Consider the following 23,959-nt stretch of genomic DNA (forward strand, 5'->3'; position numbering starts at 1 on the left):
TAGACCTTTCTTCCTGGTTTGCCCCTAATAAAGATCGGTCCACCTTTTGAAAGCGCTTGGGTTATACCGACGTCTCCTCTTGGTTTGAAAAAAGTCTCATTAGATTAATTTTTTAATGTTCTTCAAACTTTAAATTAAAAAAAAATACTCTGTGACTTAAAGATCTAATACGTTTATAGACAGATTATGTACGTAGTTTTACTTATAACACCTCGTCACATTAAACATAGTTACCCTTTCAGCCGTGAGAGCGTTATTATGTGTCACCCAATCCCACTATTCGTTGGTAAAAGAGAAATCCAAGAGTTGGTAATGGATGGTGATTACCAGCTACCTTCCACCCACTCTTACACCAATAAATTAGGGACGTCCAGTTCAGATCGCCCTCGTGCTGCTTTGTGCAATTTTCAAAAACAATCTAATTTTTCAGATCATTACTAAGTTATTTTTTAATTTTGTTTTGTTTACCTGATTTTATTTGAGTTTAAATTTGGCTTTTAAACCTATATATTTTGAATAAAGTTATCCATTTTTTGTTTTAAAGTTATGAGTTATGACGTCTTACTCTACTTTCATGACAGAAGTTCAACCTCAGTAACTGACTTACGATATGAGAACTGTTAATGTTTAACTTTAAAGTTTTGACCCAGGAGAGCTTTTGGAAAAAAAAGTAATGGTAGTTGTTTTGTTTTGTTTTTACAATAGAAAAGCCGGTGATATAGTTAAGAATACATATTTATTTAAGTGTATTCTGGTAACTTTTACAAAATATTTGTATAGATATTTTATTTTAGTTATTTACCTTCTTATGCTTTGGAGTTTATTTTTTTAATTTCTATAATGACAATTATTACTGGCATAGGTATTCTAGAATTTTGGGATACCACAATAGATTTTAGTGTGACCTAACAATTGGAATTATAATTACTCTGCTTATAATTCTTACGTTAAGGTCTCATGCTGACCTTATCCTTTCCTACTTCACATGTCAAATACGTTCATGTAACGAACTCAGGGGGGACGATTATCAGGTAAGATGCTATTTTTTATTATAAAGTTGTGAGTGATACTTTAAGATGTGAACTTGAGCATCCGTATCTGGCACAGATTTTCTTTTAATTCTAGTTTCATTTAACATATAAGAGGTGCAAATGAGAATTAGGTCTGAATACACAGGGTAAAGTTGAATAAATATTTTATTAAGATAAATTCGTAAATTACATTATGTATCCTAGTTCTGTTTGCATAATCTTTATGTTCGGCCATTTTTGTTTTATTTCTGTCATTTTACAGTTTCTTGTAAAATTGTTTAAGGTGAAGTATTTCTGCTGAATTGTTCTTTTTTCACTTTAAATGTTAACATTTGTATAATTATTTGTTGTATTAATGTGTATGTGTGTGCGGTGACAGCTCTAAAACACGTAAGGGGAATAGAGATAAACTATCAGCTGTTCCACTTGTTAAACAGCACCATTCGAGGAATGTTTGCGATACTTTTGATAAATTGTGTAACACAAAAGAATCCAAACAAACATAGTAAACTTGAATACGATTCCTAGTCTTTGAAGTTACGTACATCCATATTAGCCTGTTTTTACTTAACATTAGATATAGCTAATGTGTCTCACATTTCTGAATATGTTTACTTGTAAATTTCTGAGACAAAAATAGGTAAGAAATTCAACGTGCTTCAAAACTGATGTCGTGTATAACGTATCTATCTTCGACAGACGAAGGTCGAGACAGGTCTTAATAACAGACTCACTGTAAATACAGGTGTGAATGTGACCTTAAGAACATTAAGATATATATTATCAGGAACTGGTTTCAATAGGTGTGTATCTACCTGAAATCAACTATTACTTAAATGAAATTTAAATGAATCACTGAAATGGGTACTGGACGACAAACAATAGGGTAAGCACAACTGGATACGGATGTTTTTTGCGTGTGTTTTTTCCAGATGAATCTGAGCTCGCTTTGTTCGACAACGTTCAACATCAATTCGTTTGATGGTGAAAAGGCAAACAGTATCATATAGTAGTGTATGTACGTCTACAGTGAAAAATAGTAACAGATTACTGCAACTAAACCAACAATGTTTGTGATGTACGTGAAATTGGTGTCACACTGACAACTGACAAGTAGAGGCAGACTTTAATCAACCATGCCATTTCCACAGAACACAAAACCCATAAATTAAATGTGTTAAGAAAGATACTGCGATGGTACAACCGATTGCTCACGATCATGGATTGACCTACAAAGAATCTTCAACTGAATATTTTTGAGGGCATGTGGGCTTGTATAAAAATTGAGAATGTCAAACAATGACGAAACAATTATGCCGACCTTTTTCCGGTTATACAAGAGGTCTAATAGTAATTTACCATCAATCATTTATAAACTCTAAGGCAGCACGAAACTAACTGTGAGACTCTGGGTGAACCAAAAGTTGTACATAGAAAATATTAGAATATGGCACAAATTCGTCAGCGGTATGTCTGCGGACTTACAACGCTAAAGTCCGGGTTTTGATACCCGTGGTGGGCAGAGCCTCGATAGCCCATTGTATAGCTTTGTGCTTAATTCAAAACAACAACAACAGTTCATCATTTTTTTTGTGTAATGTTTTATACCACTGGCAAATCACCATGTAGCCACCATTACTCGTTTTTCTATAACTATTACTGAACCCTGATTTGGGAAACTAATTGATATTTGAAAAATATGTAAAATTCTGAATTTTTAAGCGCTACCTCGTCCAGCATGTCCAGGTGGTTAGGGCGCTCGAGTCGTAATATGAGAGTCGAGGGTTCGAATCCTCCTAACGCCAAACAGTCTCACCCTTTCAGCCATGGGGACGTTATAAAGTTACTTTGGTGAACGTGTTGCTCAAAAGTTAGCAGTGGGCAATGATGACCAGCTGTCTTCTCTCTGGCCTTATACTGCTAAATTGAGGACGGCTAGCGCAGATAACCCTCGTGTAGCTTTGCGCGAAACTCAAAAACAAACAAACACAGGCCTTCCATACCCTGAGAAGTGGTTCCATGGACATGCAAGAGACAGTATTATTACATATATATGCAGAATTTATAGTTAAGTAAAATTCACTCTTCTGCTTCCTTTTGAAAACAATCCCGCTAGTTTATTCTGTCTCCATATAGAACTGGATATGTTACCACTGCGGTTTATAGTAATTCACATTACTATCGAACGTTATTATTAAAATGGAAATTTTTTTTTTTGTTGGATTCGTTTTGCAAATGTGCAGGTAATACTAGAAACATTACATGCTTGTTTTAACGAAAATTGTTCTTTCATACTACGTTATAACAACAACAACATTATTTTGAAATATTTTCTCGACATGGGGGCTGTATTAATGTGCCAGAAGTGTGTTCGCTGCATTTTTATTGAAGCTATTTTTAGAAATAAAATTAGACTAGCGTATTTAACCTGGTAACTTGCGAAAATGGGAATTTTGTAACTAGGCGGTAAGTTGTATATTCGATTTTCATACATGTTAATTTTTTTACAGGTTCCTTCACAGTCTTGGGTTGACACGATATTTTGAATCTTCAGGAAATATGGGGAAATAAAATATTATATAAAAATACCAGAATGAGTGAATTAGTCATTGCGTTATTCAGACAGTAAGTCAGTTAATTACTTAATTATTCTGTGAGTTAGGTTGTTTGTGAATTTTACGTGTTTTTAATGATTTATGGTTAACTGGCCAGATAACACTTCTGATTGGTTCAAAGCAATGGTTGTAAAAGGTGCAGTGATTTGTTTCCTATTGAAATTATGGTGAACTATGATTACTATAAAACCTTCCAATAGTAATTGACTCATACGCATTTTTCCTGTCAAATATTGAGTTAAACACGTTATAATTGATATAACTTCATCTGAGTTTTGTATCCTTTTATACAAAGAGAAAAGCAATGATATCACACTTTTTGAAAACTAACATTCTCAATTTCACAGCCACAGCTGTGTAACCACAAATTCGTTATTAAAGAAAGCCTATTTACTTTCATCCAACACTAAATATTATCAACTTCTCCACACTGTCATTAATTTAATCAACTCCATATTCCCCGTGTTTTTATCTGATTATTATTACTTATATTGTTTGTTTTTTGTTTTATTTTTTAATTCGCGCAAAGCTACTCAAGGGCTATCTGCGCTAGCCTTCCCTAATTTAGCAGCGTAAGACTAAAAAGAAGGCAGCTAGTCATCACCACCCACCGCCAACGCTTGGGCTACTCTTTTACCAACGAATAGTGGGACTGACCGTTACATTATAACGCCCCCATGGCTGAAAGAACAAGCATGTTTGGTGCAACGGGGATTGGAACCTGCGACCCTCAGATTACAAGTCAAATGCCTTAACCCTCATGGTCATATATTAATTAGGAGAAGCAGTTTTCACATTACTAGTTAAACCTCTTTTTATATTTTATCTTAACAATATTATTGCGTATATGCCGCACGTTTTATTGTCAACTACATTATTTACAATCGTTTAAATGTATTATTTTTGAGGTTTTTATTGTATGAAAACACTACTCACTTAACAGTTAATATTGTTTTTGTAGCTAGAGCACTGTGGACTGACGCTTTTAACTTTTAGTGGTGACAGTGAAATTTGAGGCCATTCCAAATCCGTATTTGTTTTGTATTACTGTGTTTTAAATATTTGTTATTAAATAATTTCCAAAGTTACCATCAGTTCCAATGACTATACAAATTTTTTGTGTTGTCCCATATTGGCTCATGTGTTAAGGTTGTTGCAGCTGTAACCTCCAATTGTTATATACTGATTGACCATTTTATTAATACACCTCCACCTCTGTACTAGTACGGATTTCAACATTTTATTACCGAAATAACAACCTTAATTCGCGGTGATGCTGGACGAACAATATATCAGTAATCGTCAGGATTGAATTTAACCTATTCGTTGGAGATAGCTCATCATAGCCAGATGGTTAAGTCACTCGACTCGTAATCTGAGGGTCACAAGTTCGAATCGGGGTCGCATCAAATATGCTTGACCTTTCAGCCGTGGGAGCGTTATACTGTGACGGTCAATCCCACTTTTCGTTCGTAAAAGAGAAGATCAAGAGTTGGCGGTGGGTGGTGATGACTAGCTGCCTCCCTCTAGTTTTACACTACTAAATTAGGGACAGCTAGCGCAGATAGCCCTCGTGTAGCTTTACACGAAATTCAAAACAAACAAACCGTTGGAGACTAAGTACTACCTTTCACTGATGTTTTTCTAGAATTAGGTTAGCGTAATGCTACATACAACTTCACTGCAAAAATGTTCAATCAAAATATTGGAGCCTGACTAATACTGAAAACAGTACACTACGATAGTTAATCAGTGCAGTAGTAAAAAAGGCTGTGAATGGTAAACTGTAATACTTTTTGGTCATGTACAGGAATTAAAGCTTAAAAAGTTGAATTTGATGTTGGAGGGATGGTTAGCAGTTTAAAGAGGGGAACAAATAATAAACGAACTAATGGAATCACGATTGGTAGGTAATTTAACGATGACATTTAGCTTGTAAGTTTAAATTATCCTCGTACATAAAATGGGAAACTTGGCTGTTGTTGGTTTGTAAAATACCCGTTGGTTTGGTGTAAATACATCAAACCCCATGATACAGTTTTACCCATTTCTCTGGTTAGTACTTCACACAATCATATCTCTGTGTTTTGTGTAAAGTGAACATGTCCAAGGTTACAGTTCAAGTTACCACAAATATTATAATCTTGACTTGCTCAGGGTTTATGTGTGTGTGTATTATAATAAAAGGTAAATTAGTGTAGTAACGATTTTTCACAGCTTAAAACACCCACGTATTATCAAGCTTAGAAATTTTCTAGAGGTTGTTGAGACCTGGATATCATCAGCATTAACATGATTTTTAAAACCTGTCTAGCGTTTTTGATACCGCGAAAATTGTCATCCACATTATACACCACCTCCCGCAGATTGTGCATTTAAAACAACACAAATAGTGCCAAGTGCCTTGAGAATTTCACCATTTATTTACTTTATCACCAGTACAGGAAATGGCTGACTACATCTTATAAAAATTTATCACCACACTTCGGTTTTTCACGACTAACAGTTTCAACTGTAAACATTAGTACAATTGTGCTTTTCTTATTGATTTCGGTAACTGAAATTGGTTAGCTGAATGGCAACATGATGTATATTACATTTGTATGTTCCCTATGTAAGCAAACAGATTTTGACAGTCACAGCAGCAGATACATTCACTTGCTGTTACAACTTGTGAACTTATAACGATTATCTTTGAACAACCGGTCGAAGAAACTGCATTTGATTATAACGTTTCTGTTGTACAAACATAGATTAACCACGATATAGTGATATCTTGCATTTATCAATAGTCGTTTTACTCAGTTCATGATTTTCCTAAGTAAGCCATCAGATTTTGGCAGTCACAGTTAAATTCACTTACCATTGTAGCTTTTGGTCTGATAACGATTTGAAAAGTTGGTAAAAAATAAACAAACGGTATTTAATTGTTTTGTTTGTTTTTGAATTTCGCATAAAGCTACTCGAGGGCTATCTGTGCTAGCCGTTCCTAATTTAGCAGTGTAAGACTAGAGGGAAGGCAGCTAGTCATCACCACCCACCACCAACTCTTGGGCTAATCTTTTACCAACGGATAGTGGAATTGACCGTTACAAAACAATGCCACCACGGCTGAAAGGGCGAGCATGTTTGACACGACGGAGTTGCGAACCTGCGACCCTCAGATTACGAGTTGCACGCCTTAACACGCTTGGCCATACTGGGCCGTTGGTATATAATAATAATGCTCCTACTAAATAGCCATCCGCTGTTATGTGCTTCGGAAAAGATCCGGATTTGTAACACTAAAATCAGGGGTTCGATTTCCCTCGGTGGACTCAACAGATAGCCCGATGTCGCTTTGCTATAAGAAAATACACACACACACATACCCTCGGAAAGGTGGAAAGATTACTACTTTTACACATAGTTTGTTTGTGCAGACGTACATAAAGCAATGATCTACAAAAGCAACTTTGTGTGTGTATTCTAACAAAAGGCAAGTCAATGTTGTAACAATTTTGCACAGCTTACAGCACCCATCTATTATCAAGCTTCGGGGCCATTGCCGATTAGAAACCAATAACATTCTTCACGGTGCATAATTGTTTTAGTGATTATTCTCTGCGTGAAAAGAAAGACATTTCCTTAAAACTCGTTCATACGTTCGATCACATGGTATTATTACAGGCAAAGTACAGGTCTCGATTAAGAAAACTTTCAAGCTGCATGCATATTTACCTTTTAGTTTAGTTCTACTCATTTCCCGCTGTCGATGAACTAGGAATTTCGCGTAACAGCAGAAACACACATACACGAGGGCTACATAACACTTGTTCATTCAGTAGGTTCCTATTCAGACCGAGATATGAAAGAAGTTTTCTTTAGTATACTTGTAAATATCAGTATAAACGGTACATTTGCTGTTTGGATTCCCAACTGAGGCAATAGAAAGTGCGATTTTCTCAAAGTAGTGTTTTTAGTAAAGGCCCGGCATGGCAAAGTGGTTAAGGCACTCGACTCGTACTCTGAAGGTCGTGGGTTCGAATCCTCGTCACACCAAACATGCTCGCTCTTTCAGTTATGGGGGCAATATAAAGTGAGAATCAATCCCATTATTCGTTGATAAAATAGTAGCCCAAGAGTTGGCGGTGGGTGGTGATGACTAGCTGCCTTTACTTTAGTCTTACACTGCTAAATTACGGACGGCTAGCGCAAGTAGCCCTCGTGTAGCGATTGCGAAATATTCAAAAAGAAGTAAAGGAACTCGAACCTGGGACTCGAAGATTGTGAGTCTAGCGCCCTAACCAAATGGCTGTACTTGACCTATCTACATCTGCAAAGCTTTGTACAAGCAGCTTTTGCTTGGGTCCAAAAACTGGATAAACAGTTGACTGCAATGTCAACCTCAACAACCTAATACATCATCTGATGTTCCTTAAGCATTCTGCTCCAGCTGCTGGTTACTTGCCAATTATCTATCAAGCTGTATTATTCAAGGGCAAAACCTGGTAATTACCTTCGTTCCTACTGAATTTCCCAAATAAAGCAGCAAAACTAGACACGTGACATTAAGAAAGCATCTATAGAAATATATTCAAATAAAGCTAAAGAAACGAATATTTTTATCATTTCTAAAATGCATCTCGAAAAATTATAATCCATGCTTTGATACAGTAATGACATTTAAAAAGGTACCTAAATAATAAAAATAAGTATTTGATCTTTCTCCCCAAAACGCCCAAAACACTTTTAATCTTATGATAACAAGATTTATCTTTTTAATAAGGATTTAAAACGTAGCTACTTAACTTCAGCAAGGTTATTAATGAACGTAAATACAACCTTACTGTTAAAGGTATACTTTATATACAAAGAAACATAAAAGAGACAGAGGTAATAAAATAAAGGACATTAAATGTCCTTATTCTAATTTTTTATTATTTCCTTGGAGACGTTTCGAGCAAACTTTCTTTCTCAAGCCAGAAACAAATGTCGAGTGATAATAAATTATTGCTAGAGGTTTGGAAAGGAACAATACACCAAAAAGTAATGTAACAGGAGGTTTAAACATTGTGTCACCAGCTGTGACGTCGATAAGCTTAGACACTTACAGCACTAAAATTTGGGGTTCAATTCTCTGTGCTGTACACAGCAGATAGCCAAATATGATTTTGCTCTAAAGCAGATAGTATAATAACGACAGAAGCACTGAAGTTAATAGTGAAAAGTTATTGATTTAAAATAGGAACATAACTTTAATAATGAGAAGTTGAAAAGTGAATGAAATAACTTACAACATTTTAAAAAGTTATCCTAACATTATAAGAAACTGAACCGTTCGTTAATACCAAAACAACTTACACAACCTAATTTAAAAATGACTCATTTCTCGATTCTAATCTTTTGATTGGTGTTGAGAGAGGCATGTTCTAGGAATATTACTGTAAAATGGCCAATTGAATAATCAGCTTTGTTAAAGGGACGAGCTAAATACATTTTAATATTAAATCAAAATACTATGTTAATACTATCATGTGTTTTTAACGAGCATACGGCTGGTTGTTATTGTTGTTTTAAAGTTAAACTCAAAGCTACACAATGGGTTATCTGAGCTCTGCCCACCATGGGTGTTGAAACCCAGATCCTAGCGCTGTAAGTCCACAGACATACCGCTATGTTACTGCGGGTGAGCGTACTGTTGGTTTCTCCACATATTTGGTTAGAGTTCGCAGATGCCACAAATAATACAATAAAGGAATAATTTACTATGCGTATTCAAATACAACTGAAATAGTAAGAAATCCATCCAAAAAGGATAAAGCCTATACCTATTCATTATTTACTACTTAGCAGGGCCTGGCATGGTCAAGCGCGTAAGGCGTGCGACTCGTAATCCGAGGGTCGCGGGTTCGCGCCCTAGTCGCGCTAAACATGCTCGCCCTCCCAGCCGTGGGGGCGTATAATGTGACGGTCAATCTCACTATTCGTTGGTAAAAGAGTAGCCCAAGAGTTGGCGGTGGGTGGTGATGACTAGCTGCCTTCCCTCTAGTCTTACACTGCTAAATTAGGGACGGCTAACACAGATAGTTCTCGAGTAGCTTTGTGCGAAATTCCAAAAAAAAAAAAAAAAACAAAATACTACTTAGCAGGAAGCGATTTAAATGATTATAATTTACCCTTTGTTTTTAGTATATTCTATCTTAGCACGTGCAATGTTTGATGCAAGTGCAATGCACTGAAATTTTGTTTGTCGATAAATGTAAGCTGTATCAAGAGATCTGCCTTCAAAACAAAAGCAGCAAGTCCAATTTCAGAACCGATATCGAAATCTCACAACGTCAGGTTCGAGTATACGTTTCTCAGCTTCTCTTACATCACTTAGGATGTCTTTTGGATTAACAATCTTCAGCTCCTCTGGTGAAAGATTAGTTTTTTTGGTCAAAAGCAGTGCATTCCATCCAGCATTTGTGGCTCCCCAATAATCCGCGTGTAGATTACTACCAATATGAACAGCCTGCTCTGGTGGAATGTCCAGATGTTTGACATGGTCCAAGGCCAAATTAAAGATATCTCTGCAAGGTTTCTCGACTCCAGCTGAATAAGAATCAATAACGAAATTAAAATGGGGAAGAAGGCCTACATCAGATAAAATGCTCTGTAAGCGATTGTCAAAGTTAGAAATGATACCAAGTTGCACACTAGCCTTTGAAAGATTATCCAAAAGGGAATGTGTTCCACGCTGCATCTGCCAGCATACTTTAGTACTATGCGCTTTAAATAAGTGACGAGATATTGTCTGAAGTTGTTTTTGGTCCAAGTAATCATACCCAGCATCATGGAACACTCCTCCTATTAAGTTGGCCCACCATGTTTGTGGTGCAAGTCCCGTTGTGGCTCCAAAGTTTGGATGCTTCTGGTTTAAGATCTTCCACTGTCTTTTAAACGCTGCGTTCAACTGAGCTGCATCGCTCTGTATACCATAAAGTTTTGATATCTGAGAATACTCTTCTCCAACTGGAATTTTAAACTTAAGTAGAGTGTTGGTAACTTCGAAAGTTGCAAGTCTGATCCGATACATTGTAGTTTCTATAAAGACGACTAAGTTTCAGTGAAGATATTTCAGACTCGAACGCTGTAGAAATACAAACTTACATTAAAAAAAAAAAAAAAAAAGAATAAAGCTAGCTGATAATAAGTTGAACTCCAAATAAGGAACTAAACATCAATCTAATTTAAACTGAATATTGCCAATCATGGTTATCTATACTTTAAAGATTTTCATATATGTTTAAATTATAAGTTAAAGAGGAAATATTCCACATAGCATTTAGGAAAACTGCAAAGAAATATACATATCAAAGTCTGGTTTTAATCGTAATACTTTGTTTGGTTACATCCCGCTGTTATGAAGAATGAAAAATAATAAACTATAAAACGAGAATATATATAATTCTGTTTCATGAGATCACTATAAGTTATCCCATGCCATCGTTCATTTTTTGATCGAGTTATGTTTAATAGATAACTTAATATTTCAGTATTATTTTCATTAACTGTGTTTTTTACTTTCTAAAGGTTAAAAAAAGGTTTCTTTACGATGTTTAAAGACCAGGCATGGCCAAGTGAGTTAAGGCGTTCGACTCGTAATCTGAGGATCGCGGGTTCGAATCCCCGTTACACCAAACATGCTCACCCTTTCAGTCGTGGGGGCGTTATAATGTGACGGTCAATCCTACTATTCGTTGGTAAAAGATTAGCCCAAGACTTGGCGGTGAGTGGTAATGACTAGCTGCCTTCCCTCTAGTCTAACACTGCTAAATTAGGGACGGCTAGCGCAGATAGCCCTCGTGTAGCTTCGCGCAAAATTCAAAAACAAACAAACAAAGGATGTTTAACAACCATTCTAATATTACAGTAGTATTGTCTTAAACCGTGTTAGTTAATTTTTAAAAGTAAAAAAATAGTTTCTTTACAATGCCTAATAGCAATTCTGATATTATAGTATATATTATATTATATTATAGTATATTTTCAATAACTGTGTTTTGAAATTTTTAACAATTAAAATGTTTCTTTAATATGTGTAGTACAGATATATGAATACAGTATATTATTTTAAATATCTGACTCGACCTTTATATAAAGAATCGCAAATGAGACACTTTGCCACACGCCATGAGTAGTGTAAAAAGTGATAGTTCAAACAACCAAATGATAGATGTAGAATTATGTGAGTATACTAACATATAGAATAGTATGATAACGTATTACCAGATTAAAGTATTATGTTTAAGTTAGGGTGTGTGTGTTTTTTTTCTTATAGCAAAGCCTTATTGGGCTATCTGGCGAGCCCACCGCGGAGAATCGAACCCCTGATTTTAGCGTTATAGATCCGTGGACTTATCGCTGTACTAACGTGGAGCATTACGGTTGGGTACATTTGTAGTGCAGAATTAATATCATGTCTCTCTATGTGATTATAACCAAACATATAATTATGTAGTGATTTTACAGACCACATAGATACTACACTACGTATAAACAAAGGCAGAAGTAAAACGAATATCCCTTACCACGTATTACATAGCATTCGACTTGCAAACTTTTTTTTTCATATGCACACAGACATTAAATTGTAAGAAATTAAATACAAGTGGAAAAATAATTAGTTTTAACAGTATGTTTTAGACATTTTAATAATCTTTTCAATTGGTAGTCTGGTCATAGAATGTACCAGTGGGTTGGTTGGTCCATAGTTGTACCACATCCATTGTTTGTCAGTACGGAATCGTTCCTATGATATGTATCCTGAGCCGTTGTGAACGATAGTTTTTCAATGAAGTAAGAAATAAAAGCTTTTTCATAAAGTAAAATGTAGTTCTGATGTTTATTACCGTATCTTCTTTTAAAGTTTTGATTTCTATAAACAAACGAATATAATGACATTGTTTTCTATATATAAAACAGTTGTCTCACAACATCATGTAACAAAATTTTACTTTTTCTTGTTCCTGGGCAGAAAGTGTTATTTCCTAATTGCTTATGTCTAAAGTAAATGGAAAAGACTTATTTTTCTCTTCAAACTTTGCTTTTGTGACCTGGGAGCGTATAACGAAAACATGATGGGAGACTATATTAGGGGCTGATACGTGGAAGTGATTTACATTACAGTCGCAAATCTCGAAAAAATACTCACTTCTAAACATTTTTGTATAACTGTAGTATAAATACATGTAAATCTCGATTCATATGTTGTTTTATTCAGACCTTATACAAATGAAAATGTGCAAATTTGCCTGATTTTATATAGAAAATAGGTTAATTTCTAAATTTCATTATCCAGGTCACAAAAGCAAAGTTTGAAGGGAATAATGGCCATTTTCTGAACTTTTACAACATAAGCAATTAAGAAATAACACATATTATCCAGGAACAAAATTTGTGTTACATAATGTTATCAGTATCTGTTGAAAAGAAGTTAAGCCTAGTTTAAGAACGTAAAGTACTAATGAATCTGTATTCAATTTGTTACAAATATGTTAGTCATAAACGTTATTATTTACAATCGGGTTTTGATATTACATACTTAAAAAATATCACTTTCTATAATTAAGCTAGAATTAAAATTAAAAAGAAATATTAATCATCACTTCGTTGTACATGTCGGAATAAAACAAAGTGCTTCCAGTTTTGGGTAACCATACTCTAAACCGAAAAATTGGAAACATTCAGCTCTGTTCCATCAATTCAAAATGGTTATTACAAATTTATAGTAGTTTAACTTTAACTGAAATTCCTTTAAGCTTATTGCTCCACAACATTTCCTTATATTTTAACATTGGCATTGTTTTTGAAATGAATTCTACTACTTTGTTTTGGTGATAGATACAAAACAAACAAACAACAGTACTCAAATTATACATCTAAGAAATCTAATTTAAAGAGGTTATTTCTTATCTGGATTTATTTAAGAGTCCATAACATCTTCTAACATATACTTTTAGATTTTAGTGTTACTGTGAAACTTTTGTGAAGAATAAATGGAACGTAGAAGTTTTGTTTTTTACATAAAATAGTTGTAAAGTTCAGTTCACGACTGTATCGAGTGTGTTCTAACAATAAGCACCGTCTTAAATGTCTCCAAAATCAGACCAGAGCAGTTAGGGGTTTCTCAGCTAGCACAAACACATCTTTCGAGGGAAGTTTGGGTGGAAGAATACGTGTTACAACAGTGAGTAAGTCAGTTGGTCTATTACATTCATGTTACGATGAGACTGTCAGTTTGGTGTCTATCATAAAACCGGGACGTTTTGTGCGTCCAGAGAACGTTTCTCGGATCACTGGGATAAAGTACTAAACTATCAAAAACGGGACTGTAAAGATAACTAGTGGGCCGCCCTAAATTAGGGACGACCAGAACATATAACTCATTTCACTAAAGAACAGAGTTGGTAGAGATTAGTCGTAGACAAAGATCTAAACACCATCTAATACATTCTAGTGGTAAAAGACACACAAACAGATAGATGAGTTAAAATGATGGAGAGCTTTAAAAAACTGAAATGCCACCAAAGCTTGCACTATACAACTGTTAAAAATAACATGCCACAAAAACTGCACAATACAATTGTTAAAAATAACATGTCACCTATAAATCGCATTATATAACTATTAAAATTGAAATTCCACCATGAAATCGCATTATAAAATTGGTAACCATGAAATTTCACCACGAAATTGCATTATACAATTGGTAACAATGAAATACTACCAAAAATGCATTATACAATTGTTAACACTGAAATGCCGCCAATAAATCGTATTATACAATTTGTAACAATGAAATGCTACCAAGAAATGGCATTATAGAATTGTTAAAAAATGAAATTCCACCAAGAAATCACACTAACCAATTGTTAAAAAATGGAATGCCACCAAGAAATTGCATTATGCAACTGTTAAAAATAGAATATTACCAAGAAATCGCACTATAGAACTGTTAACAAACAAAATTCCATGAAAAGAATGGTATAACACATTTATTAAAAAATGTAATGCTACCAAGAAATCGTATTATACAATAGTTAAGAATGGAGTGTGTGTGTTTATCTTTTAGGAAAGCCACATCGAACTATGTATTCAAGAAACCACTTTATACAATCGGTAGCGTTTCATTTTTAATAAAATGTTCGGCACAACTATTATATTTTATTTTTAATTACGTAATTATGTGATATATAGGCTAAACAGCAATGTGTGGTACAGCAAGGTTCTGGTATTTTACCATTTCTAATTTTGAACTGTTGACCAAAAGAAGGACAAACAGTCAGCATCAACCACTGCCTACATAATTACTATTAAACGAATATCAAGACTGCCTAACTTATATAATGCGTTCACAGGCTTAAAGTTCAGACTTCTCGATTTACTAAACACATTATTCATTCATTTACCATGGATTTTTTTTTTTTTTTAAAATTTCGCGCATAGCTACACGAGGTCTATCTGCGCTACCAGTCCCAAATTTGGTAGTGTAAGACTAGAGGGAAGACAACTAGTCATCACCACCTACCGCCAACACTTAGGCTACTCTTTTATCAATGAATAGTGCGATTGACTGCACACTATAACGCCCCACGGCTGAAAGGGCGAGTATGTTTGGTGCGACGGGAATTCGAACCCGTGACCCTCAAATTACGAGTCGGACACTTTAACCCATCTGGCCATTCCGGACCCACCAAGGATATAGAAACCCGATTTTTAGCATTTTTAGCAAACATACCGCTGTGCCACTGGAATGGGTCTTAATGCTGACTTTTGTTTGTTGTTAAGAACGAATTACACAATGAGCTATCTACAGTCTACCCATCACAGGTATCGAAACCTGATTTTGAACAAAGTCCTCAGATTTACTCCTTCGTATTTGGGGAGTAACCTTTCAATAAGTGTTAATAAATGATATTCGATTCAATTATATAACATAAACAAAGATATATATTTTATTTTCTAGTTTTCATTTTATAGCCAAGCTGCTTTGTACCATAAAACACTAAATCAATCAATCAATCAACCAATCATTTTATGCTAAAATAAAACTGAAAACTCCAATGAACTTAAGACTAGGTTTCAACGTCTTTTGAAATTTAATTGGAAGGGTTTGTTTGTTTAGAAATAAGCACAAAACTACACAGTGAGCTATCTATCTGTACGCTGCCAACCACGGGTTTCGAAAGCCGGTTTCTAGAGGTGTGAGTCCACAGACATTCCGCTGTGCCACTGGGGGGTAATTGAAAGAGATGAAGGTAATTCTTACGGAAGTTTACTGGCCCTTGGGAGTTCTCAACGTTCTACAGTGAAAATGTACTAATACAGAACATGTATCAAACAAAACAATAGTTTTCTAATTCTAAGTGAAAAAGAATGAAATTATTGTGGTATTTTCTGTTTATATGATTTGTTTATTATACATAACATATGCAGGCTAACTACTGTTATGTAGAAATGATCTGGGTTGGTTTGAATTTCGCGCAAAGCTACACGAGGGCTATCTACGCTAGCCGTCCCTAATTTAGGAGTGTGAGACTAGAGGGAAGGCAGTTAGTCATCACCACCCACCGCCAACTCTGAGGCTACTCTTTTACCAGCGAATAGTGGGATTGAACGTCACAATATAAAACCCCCACGGCTGAAAGGACAAGCACGTTTGGTGTGATGGGGATTCGAATTAGCGACCCTCGGATTACGAGTTAAGTGCCTTAACCACTTGGCCCAGCCGAGCCATGGAGAAGCTACATTGACAAATATTTTGCTTCATCCTAAACATGATGAACATCTACAACAGTTCCACATTCTATACATCATCAAACTTGTCTAATTTTTGATTATACATCTGTGATTGTCCCCTTGCTAGCACAGCTACGTACCTGTGAACTTACAACGTTAAAAAAGGGTTTCGATGCCCGTGATGAGCAGAGAACAGATAACCAACTGTGCAGTTTTGGGGCTGAATTAATTAACCAGCCCCGTAAAGGTTTCAATAAAATTTCAAAATTGTTAATGTCCTCAATCTTTTTTCGATAATACACACACACACACACCCTTGTGCAAATTAATTGAAACAAGACGGAAAATTACAATTTTTTTTCATTTTATTTCTCAGAATCCAAAAATTACTCACAAATTTATACATGATATGACCGCCTTTATTTTTCAGAAGATCATTAATCCGCTTTGGCATCGAGTCCACGAGTTGACCACAATCTTTACTAATTTTTGGATCGCGGTACCACACCTCAATTATGGCCTCAATTAGTTTATTTTTCGTAATACAGTCTTTTCCCCGAAGTCTTTCTTTACAAATCGCCCAAAGATTTTTAATAGGATTTAAATCCGGAGAGTTTCCAGGCCAGTCCAGCACCTTTATTCGCGTTGTAGTCATAAAATTCTTCACATGTTTCGATGTGTGGTACGAAGCCAGAACTTGGTGAAAAATGCCAGATCCATCTGGAAATCTCTTTTTCAATTCTGGAACGACTTTTCTCTGCAAAACTTCAATATACTGTGGTTCTCGCATCATACCTTCTACGATAGGTAAGCCTCCGACGCCATAGTAGCTGAAAAAGCCCCAAAACATCTTCGAGGGATGTTTTATGAACTGATTGATGTGAGATTCTCGAAGTGTCTCACCTGGAGATCTGCGAACATGCAGACTTCTTTGACCCTGAACGAAGAAATGAGTCTCGTCACTGAATAACACCTTCCTCCATTGTTCTTGCGTCCAGTTCCTGTATTTCAGACCCCATTAATACCGTTTTTTTTTCATTGAGTTGGTAAGAAGTTGTTTTTTGACTGGTCTCTTTGCCCTTCTAACACAATTTCGAATGACGAAATATTCCTCGAAATTTCGTCATATATCCCAAAAATAGATCGACCGTACTGCAAAACACAACTAATGACGCCGTCTGTGTGAAAAAAAAAGTCTATTAAAGAAAATCAGCGGGTCCAGCGAGCCTACACCGGCCGCCATGCTGAAAATATTGTGAAATGACCATTTGTTTCAATTAATTTGCACAAGGGTGTATATATAAAGATAATGAAATTATTATTTCTTCCTAATGGTATTAATGTAAAGAAATATGTTCATTATGGACACTATTTTACATATGAATTGTCATAAGTGAAAAACCTGCTTTTAAATAGCAACTCCAATCTGTATGATATATACTCATCCTAGAGCTATCGTCATAAAGAAATAAATTCAATCTATTTCTATTTAGCCAAGGCAGTAAACTATTTCTTTTTAGTTGTAAATAATATTTATCATTCACATAAGTGGCGAATGAAAAAGAGTATTGATTAAAAAAACGAAATATATTCTCCGATCCTTCATCTGGACATTCCCGTTCTCAAAGCTCAAACCAAATAACTCAGTTTAGAACCACAGTGTCGTCTGGCGCCACTACTGTTTCCCTCTCTTTCTCATACGGACGTTCTTAACCTTAAAGATGATGCACTTTCCAGTCCCATGCAATATACTTAATGATGTGTGTAATATTACACACATTTCTTTCTTGTACGAGATACTTCCTTTTACATATCTAAACAATTATTACAGTGTAAGCATCTTGGATTGATGTAACATATGTGAATACGTAAAATGAATTAAAATACGCTTGAGCGAAAACAACACAAAATCTGCTTTTGATCAAACACTAAGTAATATATTATAAACACACACACAAACAAAGAGCTTTGGGTTACTCACAGTGCATCCTTTTATTCATATTCTGTAAAACTACATTTAGCTGGACTCGTAATTTACCTAAGAATCGTTACTGAGTTACATTGAATAAAACATGATGTAGTTATTGAAGAGGTGAACTGAACAAAACGTGATGTAGTTATTGAAGAGGTGAACTGAACAAAACGTGATGTGGTTATTGAAGAGGTAAACTGAACAAAACGTGATGTGGTTATTTAAGAGGTAAACTGAACAAAACGTGATGTGGTTATTTAAGAGGTAAACTGAACAAAACGTGATGTGGTTATTTAAGAGGTAAACTGAACAAAACGTGATGTGGTTATTTAAGAGGTAAACTGAACAAAACGTGATGTGGTTATTTAAGAGGTAAACTGAACAAAACGTGATATAGTTATTTAAGAGGTAAACTGAACAAAACGTGATATAGTTATTTAAGAGGTGAACTGAACAAAACGTGATGTAGTTATTTAAGAGGTAAACTGAACAAAATGTGATGTGGTTATTTAAGAGGTGAACTGAACAAAACGTTCAGCTATCTGCTGAGCCCACCGAGGGGAATCGAACCCCTTGTTCCTTGTTTTAGCGTTGTAAATCCGTAGACTTACCGCTGTACTAGCGGGGGGGGGACAAACCGTCAAAGATCCCCCCCCCCACTGCCTTTCCACAATCAGCATATTCGGTGCTTAATAAGAACGACAACTTAAAATAAAACAAAAAGGCTTGTCATAATGTTCGTTTCTCAATGTTACGGTATAAGATTTTCTTTTTGTGTGTGAAATAAGAGATATTATGATAATGAGAGAACTGTAAGCACTCTTTGTATGCAACGAAAGGCATGTTCAGTAATATTGTATTGTAGTTTGATTTTTTGCTCTTTTTGGCTATCTACATATAAAATGTCAAGGCTTACAACATTTTATTTTACAGTTATTGATGGACAAATTCTTCCGGGTTTGAATTGTTTGTTTGTTTTCTTATGCACAGAGCTACACAAAGGGCTATCTGTACTCTGCCCGCCATGTGTATCAAACCCAGTTTCTAGCAGTATGAGTCCGAAGACTTACTGCCGTGTCACTGGGGAACAGTCTGGGATTGGAGGAGTGATTACAAGTATCTCTGAGGAAAAGGTTTATTCCTTACAATCCCTCAATGACTTCCACATATATAATTCTCCCAATGACTTACTTGTTTTTAAACGCAAGACTATAAAATGAGCTATCTGTATTCTTCCCATCGCGAAAATAGAAACTCAATTTTTAGCATTATAAGCACTCACTTACCGCTGAGCCACTGGGTGCACCATCGGTGTGAAATTTGTTTTCTTTACATTTGTTTTCATCGTGTCGATTTACCAAAATATCTACACATTAGCACTTATCTAACTAAATTTGTCATAAAGTATCCCTACATGCTGTATGTCTCACGGTATAAAGTAATGTGATTTCTTGTGAAGGAAATATTCATATATCAATTATTATTATTATTGTAACACAGTGGTTCATTGTATTCTCAGAAACGGCTTGTTATGAGAAAGGATAATAATTATTATTCGAACACCAATCTCTTGAGCAGAAAGCATTACTGCGCTTTGTTCTTTAGCTTACTTCGGGGTTCGATTAACGTTGCAGATGCAACACGGTGTAGCTTTGGACTTAAACATGTAAACAGCCTTTCTCCAGCCTAACTGTTTAAAATAGTTGTCTGTAGAATAGTCGTTCCATTTTGTGGAAAACGTTTCTTCTAATCAAATTCCAAACAGGTACACTTTTCCTTAACCATTTGATTTTTAGAGGATACGAATCAATGCTATTTAAAAATTAGGCTTCAAAACTACCTTTCTATTCTCACAAGACTCTGCATATAATATCCTTTTGTTCAATGTCGTTGCATCAGCTGTGCTGGAATTTACTAACCAAAGAAATATTTAAAATACTATTTAGGGATAAAACAAGATAAACTATAACGTTAGGTGTCAGAGCTCGCAAATCAATGAAACATTTTAGACTTAACAAAACTGATTAAAATCAAACTTTATTGCAAATAGTTTTCTCATAATATCATTAATTAGGTCATAAAACATTCAGAACTAGAAGTGAATGAAATACCATTTCATATATATGTATATACTTTCTGCTAAAATACACTTTTTAAAATGATTTGTAGTCAGTACTAAACCTTACTTATTGAGCTGTATTTTGTTACGTGGAGCGAGATATTTCTTGTACCGCTACAGCTCAACCAAGATCATGAGTATTACACGAAAGGCTTTCTGGGAAATGACTAGCTGTATAAAACAAAAGATGCATCTAAAATGTTACCCTTACACTGACGTTAGATAGAGTTAAGTTTAATATTTATTAGGCCTGAAGTGTCCAGCGCTCATTTCATACCATTACAATCACCACATTTATAACTTCTGAGGCAGTAATAACTGTGTAGAAATAAATAACATATTCTTTGGAAGCGTTTGACGTTAAGGCATTTCAATGTAACTTTTCTTCAACAAAAGTAAATGATCTACTTTGTCAAAATTATAAACACTTTTTTGTTTATTTGTCATTAACTACAAAATTGGCTGTGTGCCATCGCGAGTACCGAAATTCGACTTTAATCGTTTAAAGTCCACAGACTGGAGGGCCCGGCATGGCTAGGTGAGTTAAGGCGTTCGACTCGAAATCTAAAGGTCGCGGGTTCGAATCCTCGTGCACCAAACATGCTCGCACTTTCAGCGATGGGGACGTTATAATGGTACGATCAATTCCACTATTCGTTGGTAAAAGAATAGCCCAAGAGTTGGCGGTGGGTGTGATGACTAGCTCCTTTCCCTCTAGTCTTTCAGTGCTAAATTAGGGACGGCTAGCGCAGATAGCCCTCGAGTACCTTTGCGTGAAATTCCAAAACAAACAAACCACAGACTTACCGGTAAGCTATGGTGGAAAATTTTTAAAGACATAAAAAAGATGACAATCGGTATCAAAGTTTATATAAATTGTGATATAAAAACGTCGCTTCAGATTTTATTTCAGAAACATGAAGACATAAGAAACTTTTACTCGACAATCAAAATTAAACAGATTTTACTAGGAATAAGAGATGAATGACGGCTGTGATAACATGACCCTATTCTCTATTACCCCTATTCCTATGAGGGTTGTGAGTTTGGTACGTATAGGAAGTTTAGAGCTTATTGTTCTGTCAGTTTGTTGATAGTTATCATTGAAATACCGTGCCTTTTTCCGTTTTTGTTTCCTTGAACAATATCTTATGTGACACTATGGGATGGGTCAAACGACGAGGTCAGGGACCTCATGATTCAGGCACAGCTGACCGTAATTTTGAGCTGCAGCACAGAGAGATGGCAACCAATGAGAAGTAACCACTGTTTGACACGTGTCCTCTCAAGTGAATAGTGGGATTGACTGCCATTCTAATAACTTAGCCACTGCTGAAAGTGGAGTGTGTGTTTGGTATCTTAAATCAAACCATTGAAACCCTAGTTCGATATATTATCCAATAAGCCACTGGAGTGTTTGAAGCGGCGATTGAACAGATAATAAGTACTGTAACTTATCATATAGAAGATCAGACACGTATGAGGATTAACTTAATACAAGTAGTAGAATGTATTCTGAGATTTTTTTATACAAAAAATATAATTTGTTGTAAAAAAATCAGAGTGAGAGTGAAAAAAGTCACAATACAAACACAAATATAAATGACATATTCGTTAGAGTCTGATAATTCCCGCTGGAATAGCGACAAGACTACTAATTTATAAGGCTAACATAAGAGATTCGATTCTCATCGGTGGACAGTAAATATCCCCATGTGGGTTTACTATAAGAAAAACAGAGTTTAATTGCTGTGAGCCATAAAAGAAAACAAAATAAAAGGAAAATATTCGCGTTACAGTTTTTAATGCTTTATTTAACACATTTATCTCGACTTTCTGCGCTTATAAAAATAGTACCAAATGTTGTGATTAGATTAATGTTACTGCTACCTTTTAGGGAAGAAGTGAAACTCAATATTAATAATAGCAGAAGCACACACATTTTAAAAATCGTGCTAATTTGTTTGAATAAACTATAATAATATGAAAGAGAAAAAAATTCAGTGCGATTTTTGTGTCTGGTCCTGGAAGGACAATACAGATAAAAACAGAAATTGGTTAGTTATAAAATGTATACTTCTACATAATTAATTCAACCAGCGACGAGTTTTTTTTTCTGCGATAAATATTTAGGTTTTCAATAAGCCTTTCGCTTTTATGAAATTTCCTATACGGTTTACGTATTAACAGGACGCCCGTTAAAAATACATTGTGATATATCAGAATTGACTGTAGCTAAAGTCTTATATCAGAGTACAGAGTACGACGTCTCAGTCACGTACACAGTAACGGTAGACTACAGTGTGTGTACTACACAACAGTAGTAACGTTCGTTCTCCTATATCGTATTGTTTAATAGGAATGAGTTACGTAAAGTGTAATAATGTTACATTTCACTAATGTTTAGTACAGCTTTCTAGTATATCATTTGTAAAGAAACATCTCTTGGCCAGAGATCACATGTGCTGTTTGATAAACTTTGAAAAATGAATTTATATTCACATATAATAGTGATGGAGGTAGAATTTGCAAAATGAGGGTTCTCAGCTAAATATGCAGATTTTTACAATCAAAGATTGAAAGTATAAGGACTTGGCAGAGCGAACTCCGTCTTAGGGATATGGATGCACATGTCCTCATTAAATTAATACAATAATATACTTTACAGTTCTTCTATAAGTTCAGGCCTCTTTGATATATATTTATCACGTAGAAAAATAAATTAAGCCAAAACGTTAACACAGTAAGAGCGTAAAGACAGACAAATAAAACACATGATTAAAAAATTACAACACATGATATGAATTATATGACGTATCTATAGCAACACAGTTGTTGTGGTACGCCGTAACAAAAATAACCGGTTTCAAAGTTGGAAGACATACTTGTTTATAATTGTCCTTAATAATTTATATGCAGTATTTGAGATTCCAGAACAGAAATTAAGTGCGACAAAGTGTGTCCTTATCATTAAACAGGTAGAAATTTGAGAAAATAATTTATAATTTTCATTTAGTATTTTTGCTGTGTTTTCTTTTCGGTTTGACATTTTAAAAATATTTTAAACCAAATGTTTAAATTTGGCGTTTACACTTCTTTAAACGTAGAATTTAATAAAGCTACTTTAGTTTGTGTTTAAATAATTATAGATTTAAATATAAACACAACATACTTACCAGTAAAATTAACACGTGTCTAACTAAATATCTTTTTCAAATAAATTCTGATTGGTTTTTATAGTATATCAACCACAAACCAAGATACTTGTTCACACGAACACTTTGTTCCGCTAAATATTTTTATAAAGTACCTGTGATAATGCAGTAATACACTTCGCCGTCATTCACAGCAGACAGCCACGTGACAAGTAACATTAGAGTCCTCTATTGATACTTTTAGTAACTTAATTTTTTTACAAAAGTTTATTTTATTTCTCTGAAAGTAAAATAGATAAAAC

General features: G+C 34.9%; 1 protein-coding gene and 1 long non-coding RNA gene across 2 annotated transcripts; one reads left to right on the forward strand and one right to left on the reverse strand.

The window, feature by feature from the left end:
- Window positions 1–578: 578 nt before the first annotated feature.
- Window positions 579–3,625, forward strand: LOC143240744 (uncharacterized). The gene is made up of 3 exons (XR_013021915.1): window positions 579–670; window positions 953–1,031; window positions 3,542–3,625. It is a non-coding gene; the product is annotated as an uncharacterized LOC143240744 (long non-coding RNA).
- A 2,422-nt stretch (window positions 3,626–6,047) lies between these two features.
- LOC143238860 (rhythmically expressed gene 2 protein-like) lies at window positions 6,048–23,835 on the reverse strand. The gene is made up of 2 exons (XM_076479442.1): window positions 23,679–23,835; window positions 6,048–10,760 (listed from the first exon to the last, which is right to left on the reverse strand). Exon 2 carries the CDS (start codon window positions 10,704–10,706, stop codon window positions 9,939–9,941), a length of 768 nt encoding a protein of 255 aa, XP_076335557.1. The 5' UTR covers window positions 10,707–10,760; window positions 23,679–23,835; the 3' UTR covers window positions 6,048–9,938.
- Between the last annotated feature and the right edge of the window lie 124 nt (window positions 23,836–23,959).

Source organism: Tachypleus tridentatus, chromosome 13, assembly GCF_004210375.1.
Source record: "Tachypleus tridentatus isolate NWPU-2018 chromosome 13, ASM421037v1, whole genome shotgun sequence".
Lineage (NCBI taxonomy): Eukaryota > Metazoa > Arthropoda > Merostomata > Xiphosura > Limulidae > Tachypleus > Tachypleus tridentatus.